We start from the raw sequence: 15325 nt of genomic DNA, 5'->3' as shown, positions 1-15325 counted from the left end.
TGGCTACTTGCTTACAACCATTTAAAGAGGTCACTGGGGGGAGGGGGAGCAGGAATTAATGTAGTAACATACATAATGCGAGATGAAAAGCGGAGCTGTTTATTCTAGATTTAACACTGGCTCCTGTTTTGGGATTTGAACTCAATCTTTTGGCTACTTGCTTGCTTACGAGCATTTAAAGATTTCAGCGTGGTGAGGGGAAATTGTCATAATATAAATACATAACGTTTGATGATCTGAGCTGTTTTATTCTGGATTTAACACTTGCTCGTGTTTTGGGATTTGAACTCCCAACCTTCTAGCTGCTACTTATAACCACTTAAAGATTTCAAGGGGAGGAAGCGGAAGTAATGTTATAACACATACACATATTAAAAATATGGATCTAATATGAGAAAACATGGGCCTGTTAATTAAATTAATGACCCAGTCACTCGTTGGCAGACTCGTTTCTGAACGAGCTCCTCTTAAAGAATCTGATTCATAGAAATCTCCGCTAATATATTTTTTTGCACCGTTTGTTTCTCCATACTCCAGGTTCACCACATTAACGCTAACAACTTCCTGGATCAGACATCCATGAAGCCGGAGGACGAGCCGGGGTTCAGCTTCTCGGGCAGGTTCGAGGACCCGTCCACCTCCATGTACATCCGATTCCTACAGGAGGGGCTGGACAAGGCCAAAGCTTACCTCCAGTCATCATCATAAAACACAACACACACCTCACAGCTATCAGCGAGACTTGTCCACCTCTCACACACCCACATCAGTGGGAACTTCTTAACTTGCCCTTGTGCTGCACTGAATTCTGGGAATTTCTCTCCTTGTAGTCTTGTAGGAAGTGACTGCCGATTTTTCTACACAATAATACAGTGAATAAGGTAACTTTGTGTGCGTGTGTGTCAGAGAGAGAGAGACCTGGGTTGAAATGTAATGTTCTGGTTATGAAATTTTATACTGAACAAGCGAACAATAGATGTTCTTCACTCCTCCAGCTCTGAAGAAGAAAAAAAGGAATTTAATTAAAGGAATAGTTCAGCCGAAAGAAAGAAAAATTCAAGCTGGACCTGAAATATAGTCAGTCAATCAAGATATGTTTGGTGTCCAGTGTTATTTTAGTTTTGCACTAGAGATGAGGAATAATCTAGCTAAAATTAAAAAAAAAAAAACTAAATGAAAAGATGTTTTAGGCCCACTTTACACGGGGACGGTCTGAAACAAAAACGCAAAAGTCCGTTTTCGTTCTCACTTTTTTCCGCGTCTACACGACCGTTTTCAAGGAGGAAATCTGCGTCTATACGGTGACGCGTAAATGTGTGGAATTCAATTGGATGTGCATGCCAGGCGGCTAGGTGGTGCTGTGAAAGACCTCCGCTATGTCTGCACGCATGCGCAACGTCTTCCGTCTTGTCTGATCTGCACCGCGAAAACTTTGACTACTCTGGCTATGGTAAGTAAGTAAAAAAGTAAGAGCATACTATACCCACCTCTGTTCATTAACGGTATATGTGCAGATTCGGTATAGATGTTCGAAGGACTCCTGGACGTTTATTAAAGCTGCCAGAGCAGCTTGAAGGTCCGTTGGATCGATGTAATCAGACATGCTCTTACTTTTTTACTTACTGGGCTGGCATGTACAGTATATGACATATGTATGACGTAAACGCGTACCCGACGTGAGCAGATCCGAGCAGAGTTTCGCGTATTGGGTAGTTTAGACAGATATGCAACGGGGGCTGTTTTTAACTTATCCACTCTGGAAGGCGTTTTCAATTTTTTCCGTTTTTCAGCCTCAGAAACGCCGTCCCCGTGTAGACGAAAGGCACTTCCGATAAAATATTTAGTCGTTTTTACCCGACAGCGTCCTCGTGTAAACGGGCCCTTAGACACCAAACTTCTAATAGTGGATTCGGTTTTGCGTGTACCGTATCTCAACCTGAAGTCCTAGCATTAATACCCGATATCTAATTACAAACCGATCAGGCACGCACATGCATATTTTATTTATATATACACACGTACACCCTGGTCACTTTTATTAGGAACATCCATGCATGCACCCACCTGCTGTTTGATGCAGTTCTCCAATCAGCCGATCCCTTGATGCATAAAATCACGCAGACACAAATCGAAAGCTTCAGCTAATTAACGTTCACAGAGTTCAGCCATCAGAATGGGAAAAATTGTGATCTCAAAGTGCGAGTTTCTTCCACCGTCGCTGGCTGTTGGTTTGAGCCAGATGGACTGCTGGTCTCCTTCCTGGGGTTATCACATACACACACCAGTCTCTAGAGTTTACACTAAAAAAAGGTGCGAAAAACAAAAAACATTGAGAGACATTCGACAGTTCTGGTGGTGGAAACCGACGCCTTGTTGATCAGAGATCAGAAAACGGCCAGATTGGTTCGAGGTCCCCGTCCCCCTTTCCCGTCCAGGAAGGATTTAGTAACTCATATAAATTACTCTTTACAACCGTGGTGAGCAGAAAAGCATCTCAGCATGCAACAGAGAGAGAACACCACATCGGGTTCCACTCCTGCAGCCAAGAACAGGTTCCTATTAAAGTGGCCGGTGAGTGTATATCCGTCTTGCTACGTCACGTATAGTAGCTATAACGCAACTTGATCGACGAAATGGTGTAACGTTCACGCTGTAGAAAATCCTGGCTGAATTCTGGAACAGACTCGGGTTATACGAGGAAGATCCTCTAACTAAACAGAACGTCGTTTTGTTTCATCAGCTCGAGCAGAAATTATTCTTATCATACACTTTATTATTATAAGGATATTTCTTCTGTTTGTTAGCATGCTTTATTTGTTTCACCATATTCCTCGCTGTCCTACAAGATCCTGTACCGTCATCTTCTTGGTGGGTTTTAGACAAGAGTGCCAACACGCTGGGATTTTTTTTTTTTTTTTTAAATCAAACATTTCTCACATTCCCAGAATGAAATGTCCTTGGGTGGCAGTCGCACTCAACAGGCCACTCGTCACATCTTGACGATCAAAGAAACCTTTTACAATCAGGGCTCGGCTTTAACGTCAATCCCCTCGTCCGTCCTAACCAGACCCTTTTTATTCCCATGTATTTACTAGTTCAATGACAGGAAAGCGATTAAAAAAGTTTCTCAAAAAGCAGGTATTGTTATCAATCATTACACTTTAATTTTTCAATAAAACTTGGACAATGAACAGAAACCATCCAAAGCCGCATTATGGTGCGCGTGTTCGAACCCATTACCTGATCTGCAGTTTTAAAAGAGTTAGACTCACCCACATGCAAAACTTCTGCAGGAAATAAAGTTAAATCCTGAAATATAAATTAACGTAAAGAAAACGAATCGGAAATGATCAGGGGGACAGAATCACGCTGTGAACGAACTCACGTTTTTTTTTTTCCAGCCCTAATGTGACCCATACAAAAAAAAAAAAGTCCTAAATGAATGAAAAGATTCACCATGGCGATTTATTTTATTGATCACCATTTCTCCGATTTCTTGAGTCTAATAATCTATAACTAGATATTACAATGTGAATTTTTTTATTAATTTTTATATATATTATTTACACACACACACCTACCTGCTGGACTCTGCTTCCCTGGAATTTCATAAACAGTAACACGACCGGATCATTGAGGGGATTGAACTAGTTTTGATGGAATAATTTCTATAAAAATGGTGATTAACAAATATTCAGAACCGAACATTTGGTTGTCCCGGACAGTCGGACTACCATTAACGTCGAGCCCTGATGTGTGATGTTTTTGTCTGAAACAGCAAAACTGGACCTCAGATCATACAGTAAAAACGGCAAACTCTTTAAACAGACACTCTTATCATGCTGTGTTTTAATAAAATGTCAATTCCATGTCATTTTATCAGCATATATATTTATCGTTTCTGAACAATTTTGTCATTTTTGCTTTGACGTGTAACACACGTTCATATTCTTATTCGTATATTTGAGTTTGTTTCCATGGACACCGGTACAACAGTAGCTGCTCAGTGCATTCTGTGAAGGAAGTGCGTGTCCTTGGATGGAGCAGTTTGTGATGGCCTGCTCTGAAAGCTCATTGGGGCGAGACCAGGCCTGATGTCTTTGTTCCAGTCCAAACACACATACACAACCGCTAGATCGGCGTTTTGTCTCATCTTGTCATGATCAGTATTAACTATGCAAAATTGTTATTTCCCTCAGATTTGGGTTCAAAGCTACTGCTTCCTGGAACAAATCAGGTTTTTTTGGAAAGAATTTATCAGAAAAGTCAATTATATTACAGTTACTCTGACGTGTTTTTTTTTTTAAGTACCATTTTAAAGACCCTGCCAAAGACGATCAAAGGACGTTTGAGGTAAAACGGAGTTTACGGTTTTGCCCAGGAGACCGTAACCTCAGTAATGAAGTAGCAATTTGCCTCCAAATCAAATCTGCACGTCTTGTAACTTGGGCAAACAAATCTCTCGCGTTTGCTTCTTAAAAGTTTTGCACTTGAGCTATGAGGCTAACCGACAACAGCTATCAAAACTCCACGTCCAGAGTTTCGGACACTTAAAATCAGTTTATACTCTAAAGTCTCCGATTTGATCTCCATTCAACAGTCGAGAAAACGTACACAAAAATAGAGCTTTCGGCAAGTTTAAAGACATCACGAGAAGGTTTTAAAATTCAAAAAGTACATTCTTAGGTTTCAGGTCATGTGACTTTTCTTAGCGATTTCACTTCCGGTAAAACGGCTGCCGTAGCGCAAACAACTAGCGATAAGTTATCAGAGGACGCTCGTAATCGAGAAGCCGCCGCTGGCTTTAGATCTATTCAGAAGATTGCTGGGTGCAATGGAATCGACCCGTACAGTCTGGGAAAGAAGGATTTGTTATACGATCTCAAACTAGCCTTCAGTCGAGTTCCCCGACGACATCTCGAACTATCTGGTGTTGCAGACGTCCTTCTACACCGCAAAACAGATGAAAGCGTGGAAGAATACAGAGGCTTTGTGGCTGGGTAAAGGACCTCACTATCAAGTCGCTGCCGAATGAACCCTGTATTGTTTTTGCCCGTGTAATTTTTTTTTTTTTTTAAGCTTTTCATTCGCGTCTTTACAACAAAGCGCAAACAACCAACAGTTGGCTTGATTCTCACTTGTCTTGGCTCTTATCTCTCAGGTAAATCATTCACAAAGATCATCAGAAACCCCTTTAAAGACCTGGATCTTAGTTAAACGAGACGGAGAACAAGCGATCACGGTGCATTGTAACCGTACGGCTGGGGAAGAATTTTGTCGCGACCTTCATGCGTTTGGACTTTGAGGAGTGAGGAGGAAACAAAACAGCTGGGGACTTTAGCGCTTTGTGACTTTAAAAAAAAAAATCGTAAAATAACGACACACAGCAAGTACTTGGAAAATACTAAGGACGTAGTTGAGAGGGAAATACAAACCTTTCACCGCGTGAAACTCGAGCATGCTTCGACTCGGCTCTTTTCGATTTCACCGAGAGGTTTGAAAGCCACCTTTCGTGACGTCTTTTTGTGAAATCCTGTGTTTGTTCACCCTTTAAGTTTCTTCAGGGTTCCCCGTGAACTAATCAGTTTCATAGTTTGCTCGATTCGAACAACGCAAGCGTAAGACGTATTTTTCATGCAAGCAATGCACCTTTTCCGTACAAACGCTTTGTCGACTGACCTTTGAATAATTAATGAGGCGGATGCGACGTCACGTGAAACCCAAGAATAGTACAGAAAGTACACGATCTGAGACACAAAGCTAGCTTTGGTTGGTTAGTTGTTATACTGCCTCCTACTGTTTATGCTGGTATTGCGCCAGGCAGCCATCTTGTGTACGGACGTTTGTAGCTAAAAGCAAGTCAAATCCAGGCTTTTCTTTCAAACATCGTTAAGCTACGATGATCTTGTTGTGAAGTGATATCATCAGGGGTTTAAAATTTGGAAAAACAGTTGCTGCCATGCAAAAGCAAACTGCGGTATCTGCATTTTTTGCGTACGAAGTTTAGGTGCCGTATCTGTTCTATTAGACGTGAAAGCTCAGTGGCTCGACCTTCGAGTGGTTGAAATTCGCAGTAATTGCAAATTTACCTCGTCAAACCAAGGCACGCTGGCGTTTCTTTCAACTCGGCGATTTATGCAGATACTGTGGTGGCAGAGCGGGTTTGTTAGATATCCAGGTTACGTAAATTTCATATGAAAATGGAAAAAAAACGTTAAACGTATCCATAAATTAAGAGAAAATCAGGCTAGTTCAATTAGGACTACGATGCAGTGGCTGAGCTGCGTTATTGGAATTTTTCAGTTCGGGTTGGCTAATGATAAATTTGATAAACGAGGTCCAGGAGGGGGAAAAAAATAAAAGGGATTTCTGTTTTCCAAGATGGCCGCCACATGGTTCACAGCTGACCGGAAGTCCTACTTTGTCCCAAATAAAAGGGATTTCTGTTTTCCAAGATGGCCGCCACATGGGTCACAGCTGACCGGAAGTCCTACTTTGTCCCATCGCATCTTAGTGACATTACTGAATTACTGGCTGTAGATTTTGTACCAAAACGTTTTGGTCCAAAGTGATTTTTTTTTTTAAATGGCTTCTTTTGTTTGTTAGAGAGGTTAGCGTCCTAGCATCAAGTGCAAACGTTGGACGTGAATCATCAACTACAGCTGTCGTAAGCAGAAAACTGGGCGTATTTTTATTTTTAAATCTGAAGTGTCATGTCTGTTTGTATTCACTGTATGAACGGAGCAGAAAATAAAGAGCTTTGCTACTTTTTTTTTTAACTTCATGTCTGGAATCTTTTTTTTTTTTTTAAATAAACACATCAGTACGTTCTCTTAGGAAGGTTCACATTTATTGTTTATTTGTATAGAATAGTTACAGTGATGTTAAAGTTGTAGTCGTGATTCCACTTATTAACAATTCCCTTTTTAAACACAGGTTTGATTTCAAACCTTCCACTTCTTCCTTTAAATAAATGCAGCTCGTGGAACTTGGTAACAGACCGTCTCCGTGCGTTAGAGCCGCGATGATGGCTTGTCCTTGGGAGGAAAACCAATTCGGTGCAAATCCAAATCAATTTATCCCTAAAACTAATAAATATTCCTATTTATCATGTTCACACCTTCAGGTTTTACCCCTTGGGTATTGTAAAGAGTGCTTTTCAGTATTTAATGCAAGTTATTTAAGCAGTTAGTGAATTAAAAAAAAAAAAAAACTCACTAATACAGACAAAATCCTGTAACCGAGGTGCATGTGTGTGTGTCATGTATTCTGCTTCATTTATCATCATCAGTGCAGGTTTAGAGCATGTTCAAGTCCTCACAGGGGCTTCAGTCTTCATTTAAAGGCAGCTTGATCAAATTCGTTCCATCATCTGGGCTCCGAACAGAGACAAACCTTAAAGCGGAATCAAAACTCATCCTTCGGAGGCGTTTGTCCCCGTCGCTTGGTGTTCGCAATACCATATAAAAAGAAGAAGTGACCAAAAAAAAAAACCCTCGAGGACTGCGATTGAACTGGCTCGCTCAGTAAACTGACCGGGAGGTGTGGCTTATCTCCAGCACATCACTTCCTGTTTTAGAAGGAAAAGACAACGTGAACTGATTCGCGGCTAAGAAGCTAGTTCACAGGGACGTTAGCGCTCGTATCATATCTGAGCTGTGAAGGTGAGGAAAAGCAGTCAAATTTCTCTCTCATCGAGGTCATGTGCGTCAGTAACCCGTGTAAATCTAATAGGGCTTTTCCTTCACACAAAACGCCGACAGGTAGGTCTTAAAGATGTCGGGAATAGTCTTGATCCTCGTTCTCGCTCCACCACCACCAAACTTGCCTTTTCACTGTGAGATCACCAGAAGGTCCAGGCCTCGAGCTCCAGCACCCGGAAGTCGCTCTTCTCAGAGAGGCTGCAGTTGTTAAAGGTGTAACACGGGCTGCTCCTGCCAACGTACAGAGCCTCGTCTAGCCACAGGCCAAAGTGTCCACTGCCGAGGGAGGGGAGGAAAGATACTTGAGTGTGAATGGGTTTTTTTTTTTCCCCCAGTAATCAATTTATTTTACATATCAAAGTTATTATAGAGACCTGAGTGTTTTACTGGGAAATACACCACTCATTTTTCATCCGAGACAAATCTCTATGCATCACTCATGAGGAAATTAGTGATAAATTTGTTTGTGAATGTATCGATATTACAAAATTATATATATATATATATATATATATATATATATATATATATATATATATATATATCATCTCATTATCTCTAGCCGCTTTATCCTTCTACAGGGTCGCAGGCAAGCTGGAGCCTATCCCAGCTGACTACGGGCGAAAGGCGGGGTACACCCTGGACAAGTCGCCAGGTCATCACAGGGCTGACACAGACACAGACAACCATTCACACTCACATTCACACCTACGCTCAATTTAGAGTCACCAGTTAACCTAACCTGCATGTCTTTGGACTGTGGGGGAAACCGGAGCACCCGGGGAAACCCACGCGGACACGGGGAGAACATGCAAACTCCACACAGAAAGGCCCTCGCCGGCCATGGGGCTCGAACCCAGGACCTTCTTGCTGTGAGGCGACAGCGCTAACCACTACACCACTGTGCCACCCCATATATATATATATATATATATATATATATATATATATATATATATATATATATATATATATATGAGTGATTCCACGCTTATGGGTACTGAAATGGGGACATGAACTTATTTTTAAAAATTCACCTACAACCATTTCTTTTTTTTTTACCATCAGGTCACAAAACATGTAATCTTTAATGAATGATATGTTAAAAGATAACTTTAATTTTCTGAGATGTAATAAAAACATATTTATATGCCAAAGTCAGAACGTAACGGAAGTGTTGTGGACATACAGATTCTCAATTTTAACAATGTAGAATTATTTTATAACTGTATTTTATTATGTATAGATAAAGTAATGATATATTAGAATATAACAGTGAGGGGTTTTTTTAATGTAGCAATCTACATCAGCGGGCGGCACGGTGGTGTAGTGGTTAGCGCTGTCGCCTCACAGCAAGAAGGTCCTGGGTTCGAGCCCCGGGGCCGGCGAGGGCCCTTCTGTGTGGAGTTTGCATGTTCTCCCCGTGTCCGCGTGGGTTTCCTCCGGGTGCTCCGGTTTCCCCCACAGTCCAAAGACATGCAGGTGAGGTTAACTGGTGACTCTAAATTGACCGTAGGTGTGAATGTGAGTGTGAATGGTTGTCTGTGTCTATGTGTCAGCCCTGTGATGACCTGGCGACTTGTCCAGGGTGTACCCCGCCTTTCGCCCGTAGTCAGCTGGGATAGGCTCCAGCTTGCCTGCGACCCTGTAGAAGGATAAAGCGGCTAGAGATAATGTGATGTGATGTGTGATCTACATCAGCTTTTTTTAATAATGTTTGACACCAATAGAATGACATTGTCTGATACAAAAATGTAAAAAGACTGGTTGGCTTTTTGAAACATAGGAAGGTGATGTTTTAGCAAATATAATTAATAAACGTGTAGTAGAATAAACATACACATTCTTTCAATAAGATTAACATGGTATATAGCTAGATTGTAATTAATTTGTAACAGACGCGAGATGGACAATCGTAACAGAAGTAATGGAACAGACATCATTTTGGAACTCATAGGCTTATCAAATTATAATTCCTTCCTTGTTTTGATTACAGTTAAACAGAACATCTTTCACAGTTTCTAAACTAGGCCTCCCAGACTTACATATCCAAAATATTAGGGTTTTTAATGGGTAAAATTATCGCTGTCAAATTATACGTCTGTTCAGATTGAACATGTCCAACATCACGTCTGTTTACATGTCAAATCGTGAAAACCGAGATTAACTATTTTTGAGGTATATCTTATCGTACTTAACCTACATGTTACTTAAAATAAGTGATTAGAAATGGACTGAAACTAAGCAGGTGCCGAGGAGTTGACTATACTTTGAATTGATAGACACGTTACGTCCAGACTTGGTTAATGTAACGGAGCGTGATGGTAAACATATCGTTGACGGGAAACATACCTCTTGTTAGCTTCGGCCATCTTGCTTGTGTACACATGATTTGATGACGTCAAATAAAAGACCGCACAAAAATATATACTCTCTAAACAGCAATATCTTAAATAGCCGGGCAATTTTTTTTTAATCGGTAATTGAACAGAACGTAATGTTTGACGGATTTACGAACACTCGCATTGAAAGCGATTACAATTGATAAAAAAATAACGTAGACGTTCTCTGTTCATTATATAAGAAAACTAAGTGTTTTTTACCATTTTTCAAAAATATCCATTATCCAAACTTTGTATGGTAAAATTAATTATCTACCCATTTCGTGTGCATTTTTGACGGGACGGAAACGTCTGTTCAACGTATTTTCAAATGTTTCTAAATCGATATATATACACTTAAATATATATAACAATATATAAAATTCAAAAGGTACGTCCCTTTATTGAATTTATAAATGCAAAACTCAGTGATAGTAGGCATTAGAGCCATGTGAGAGCCATGTGAAATAATGCATCTGAGAATGTCCCCAACAGCTCTTGTGAATCTGACGATTTTTTCAAAATGATTATTTAATAACTTTTGATTTAATATGGATTGAGCATTAATTTTATCTTAATTATCTCTCAAAGTTACAATTAATAACTAGCAATAAATCATTCATCACTACTGTGAGTAAAATTTAATTGTTAACACGTTGTATATACCCATGTCTGCATATCGCCATATTACCCATAAGCGTGGAATCACTCATATATATATATATATATATATATATATATATATATATATATATATATATATCACACACTGATTCGAAGATAGGAAGTTTATCTTCTCGTGTTGAAATAATATTAAATCAATATTACCTGGCTTTTTTTTGGTAGTATATCAGATATATTCCATTCAGCTAGCATGATATTAAACGAGTCAAAGCCATCATCCTCCATATACATTCCTTTCAGGTGTTCATTAGGGTGCATCAGTTGCCCCTTTAAAATGAAAAGTTCCTCCGATCATGATGCATTTTTGTTTTTATGTTCCTTTTGGTAAGAAAACACACTGGGTGAAATATTTTGACAAAATTCTAAAGTTTAATGGTGGCACCAGGAGCTCAGTTATGGAAAAAGCTGCTATTTTATGACTTTCATGACAAAATTTCGATCACTTTTCATGAAACATTATGGCACCTTATAGAGTATACCAAATATCTTAGATACACATTTTTAGTACATATTCTAAATATATTATCAAGCACAGTTTGAGTTTTAGCTGTTCATTGAATCATTGTTCAACTACTTTTAAACAATACAAATGTATTATGAATCACATTAACGCTTCTCAATCCCTTGCAAAGGTTCTTAACATGATCTCTGGCTCACAAGAAATCAATAAATGGAGTCCGACATTGTGATTCAAACCTTACGCGAAAACATAAAATAAGCGTTTTTTTGGCAAAAAATGAACCTCATGGTGCCACTTTTGAATATGGTCAAAAAATTTTACAGGATGTCTTTATTGGTGAAAAGGAACACCCGAACACAAATGCATCAGATTTTATGAAAGTGAGGGCAACTGATGCACCCTAGTGTTCAACACATCTTTCTCTTTCAAAATCTTCCGTATTTAACGAAGTAAACCTGGCGGCCATGTTTGTTTACAAATTATCAGTCACTCGCTAGCGCGGAAGTTTTACGTCTCCGACGTCATGTTGTCTTGACAACCATGCAATATCGTAAACCATATTCAACGCTCCATTCTCCATTGGGTAGAGTGACGTAATGCACGTAGGATAAGCGATATGCTAACAATATTGCATGCTAGCAAACCAAATGAATGAAACCCGCTAGAAGGGAATAGAACACGTTTTTATTCCATGAAAGAAGTGTCCTGTATGGATAATATTTCACGCCGATGACATCACTCTCCGTGTCTTCCCGCTGACTAGACGCACGTTGTCAAAATGGTGAACCGGTTCAAAATAAAATTTTTTAATTAGTTTGCGGTTTTTTTGTGGACGTGTCAATATAATATAATATAAAGAACATGACACGGTGGTGCAAAGATATGACGTTTATCTTCTCGTGTTGAAAATATTTTCATTTGTGAAACTTCGTATCTTCAAAACAACTGTGTAATATCCTCCATGTATGCAAAAGTTTGGGCACCCCGGTCAAATTACACATTTATGTTAATGCACAGTTACTTTATAAAAAGTGTGGCATGTGAGAAGTCGTGGCAAGTTTCCATCTGTAAAGTCTCTGAACTTGATGTACTCCGACTCCTTCGGTAGGTTTATCTTTGGTATACGACCATCGCTTGCACATCTGCATAAACATGTAAGGAATAAAACACCTGGAGGTGTACTGCGACAAGAAAATAAATCAAAACCACCGAGTTGTGCGAGTTACTGTTACCATCCGAGAGCTGATGAAATAATTTTCCAAGAACAGCACGTGTTTTATTCCTCTTATACCACAGCAATTTGCCTTCGATTATAAGTTTAGTACTTTTAAAAGCTGAGAAGTCCATGAAATAAGTTCATTCCTGTTCTTACTTACATTATAGTAGCTATAAACAAACAGTCATTCCTTCACTAACATCTCTTTTCCTCGCTCTTGAAGATGCGGTGGAAAACTTCCTGTTACAAAAAAATCACTGACACTGGAGACTCCTTCCTTAAATGTGAAACAAAGGTCTCCTTACCTAAAAAAGTTTTGATTACAAAGAGCTCGTACCTTCCACCTCCGATGGCAAAGGAGTCGAGGTCCCCTTTAATGAAGAAGGAGTTTTCACCTGTCCAGTGGAAGCACTGAGAGAGAGACAAAAAAAAGAGCAAGACATGACGGTGAAGAGGAAGTAAGGAAACTGAAAAAGATGAACTAAGCCTTAATTTGAGAGCAAGTCTCTCCCTTTTCTGCGTTTTGTACTGCTAAAGCATTTCCTGTTCGTGAGTCATGTGACAAATGCAGGCAAAGTAAATCATGCTATATTAGCTTTACGTCAAATAACTAGCATTTTTCAGTGGCAGAATGATTGCACAATATACATCTTTAATAACAGAACTCATTGGACTGACCAACACACCGTACAATGGGAAAGGTCCCAGGAGCTCAGTGCAGATCTGAGAAACAGGATCATAGATTTACACACTCAGGAATTTCTAAACAAGTGCAGATTCCAAGATCATCAGTTCAAACAACTGTACGCAAGTACAAGTGGAGCTACTTTGCTGGAAGAAGACCCAAACTGTCCCTCTCAGCTGAGAGGAAACTGGTTCGGATGGTCAGGAACCACCAAGGCACAGGCCTGCCATTAACTGGAAGCTTCTGGAACACCAGTGTCACTGTTTACAGTCAGGAGTTTTGCATCACCATGGACAGAGGTTGCCGTCCAAGAAAAAAGCCCCTGCTCCAAAATCGACACCTTCAAGCTCGACGAGTTTGCAGCTGATCACACGGACAAGGAAAACGCATGCCCCAATACACAATCCTCCTCAGTCTTTGTTTCCTACAAGTTACGACATGGAAAAAATCCCCAGAGCTGTAATTCATGAATGCTCCACTCCACATACAATCTGTCGGTCCCCATTTGATCATAAATCAAGAAAGGTTTCCTGAATCAACACATCAGCAACTTCAAAAATCAATATTAGTGTCCCCTGCTGCCGCTTTTCCGAATCGAGCCGAGTTGTTCATCTACTCCTCTAGCGCCACCATGATTGAAAATCACGTGATTGCATTCCTGTGCGCTGATTGGCCAAAGCTCGAAACGGTGTTCAGTGCTGTTTTACCTACAGACTGTGTTCTACTTGTTTAATTTCCAACCCTTCCATACCATGACAAGGTGCATCGTTGTGAGCCTTTAGTCCTGTTTTTGTTACTCATTTTGACAGTTCACATTCAAAGCATTGGTGTGTGGTTTCTTGCAGATTAATTCAACGTCACTCACCTTTCAACCAATCAGCACGCAGCAATGCATCATACGATTTCCAAAACGGCAGTGTGGGCGGAGTAGACTGAAAAGTTCTCTTCTTAGTTGGAAATATATCTTCTTCCTTGCATTAGTTCCATGTGGGTGTAGGGTCCGCAGTTTGGCTCAGCTGTCTCCACTTACTCCTATCAAAGACATCCTCTGGTTTTGCTTTTGTGGACTTCAGGTCCTTTTTTACTGAGTCAGCCCATCTCTTTTTGGGTCTTCCACATGGTCGCTTGCCTGGGATGTCCAGTGCTGTTGCAGATTTAGCCACTGCTCCATCTGAGCTTCGTATGATATGGCCATCCCATCAGGGGCACCACTCTCTCATCTTCGCAGTGATTGGAACCACCTGCATTTTCCTACAGACTTCCGTATTTTCCACATGGTCCAATAGCGAGAGTCCTTGAGGCCACTGTACCATTTTCATCTCCATGGCATGTAGACTTTGTTCATGTTTTAGTGACTGGCCAACGTTCGCAGCCATATAGTGCTACTGGGCGTACCACAGTTTTGTATACTTTCGCCTACAGATTGGTCGGCATCCTGCGGTCGCAAAGTACACCTGTTACTTTTCGCCATCTCAGCCAGGCAGCATTTACAGGGGCTTTGGCATCTTTGAGGGTATCCCCATCCTCGCAAAAGACAGAACCTATACATCTCGACCGTTTGGATCAGTATTATCAACTTGCAAAACATGTTGGGCCGAGTAATCTTTCTTGATTCATGATCAAACTAAGGTTGGTAGACTGGCCATGGAGCTGGCAGTCTACAAAATACATGACTTCTAAAATGGGAACTCCCAGCTTTGGGGATTTTTCCGTGTCATAACTTGTAGGAAAAGACGACCGAGGTAGTGTATTGTGGCACATAACGATTGTGAAAGATAAAGCCTTATGGAGGAACAGTTTTATGGTCAGCGAAACAAAGATTGACCAGGGGTACAGAGGAACACTGTACCAACTGTGAAGCATGGTGATGGTAGCATCATACTCTGGGTCTGTTTTGCTGCCAGTGGAACTGATGCATTGCACAAAGTGGATGGAATAGAAAAAGAAGCTAAGGATTCGTCAGTGTAACCACAAACCAACAGCAAGACAGATGAACTTTAAACACAATTGGATGTTCTAACAGGACAGTGACCCCAAACACACATTGAAGCTGGTTGGGGAGGATAAAGCAGGCTAACGTTAACCTTAAAACAAGTCCTGACTTCAACCCTATTGAAAATATGTGGACTATGGTTAAAATGATCTCACCAGACTTCTGTAAGAAGCTTGTTGATGGCTACCAAAAGCGTCTCGTTA

The 15325-nt window shown here is 40.4% G+C and overlaps 2 protein-coding genes across 4 annotated transcripts in view; one reads left to right on the top strand and one right to left on the bottom strand.

Moving 5' to 3' along the window:
* The window catches only part of selenon (selenoprotein N), a 35397-nt gene extending 28618 nt beyond the window's left edge, over positions 1–6779 (top strand). The window contains exon 12 of the mRNA XM_060933352.1: positions 538–6779. Within this exon, the coding sequence (XP_060789335.1) occupies positions 538–708 (171 nt within the window). The 3' untranslated portion in view covers positions 709–6779. The remainder of the gene's footprint in view (positions 1–537) is intronic.
* Positions 6780–6828: 49 nt separating this feature from the next.
* si:ch211-15d5.11 (nuclear receptor coactivator 7) overlaps positions 6829–15325 on the bottom strand; it is a 57250-nt gene continuing 48753 nt past the window's right edge. For all 3 annotated transcript variants that reach the window (XM_060933348.1, XM_060933350.1, XM_060933351.1), the window contains 2 exons: positions 12782–12855; positions 6829–7979 (listed from right to left, as the gene is read on the bottom strand). In XM_060933348.1, coding sequence (XP_060789331.1) covers positions 7844–7979; positions 12782–12855 — 210 coding nt within the window. In that variant the 3' untranslated portion in view covers positions 6829–7843. The remainder of the gene's footprint in view (positions 7980–12781; positions 12856–15325) is intronic.

This window comes from Neoarius graeffei, chromosome 11 (genome assembly GCF_027579695.1).
Source record: "Neoarius graeffei isolate fNeoGra1 chromosome 11, fNeoGra1.pri, whole genome shotgun sequence".
Classification (NCBI taxonomy): domain Eukaryota; kingdom Metazoa; phylum Chordata; class Actinopteri; order Siluriformes; family Ariidae; genus Neoarius; species Neoarius graeffei.
Note: the sequence above shows the minus strand (reverse complement) of the source record. Positions and strands in the feature narration are given on the sequence as shown.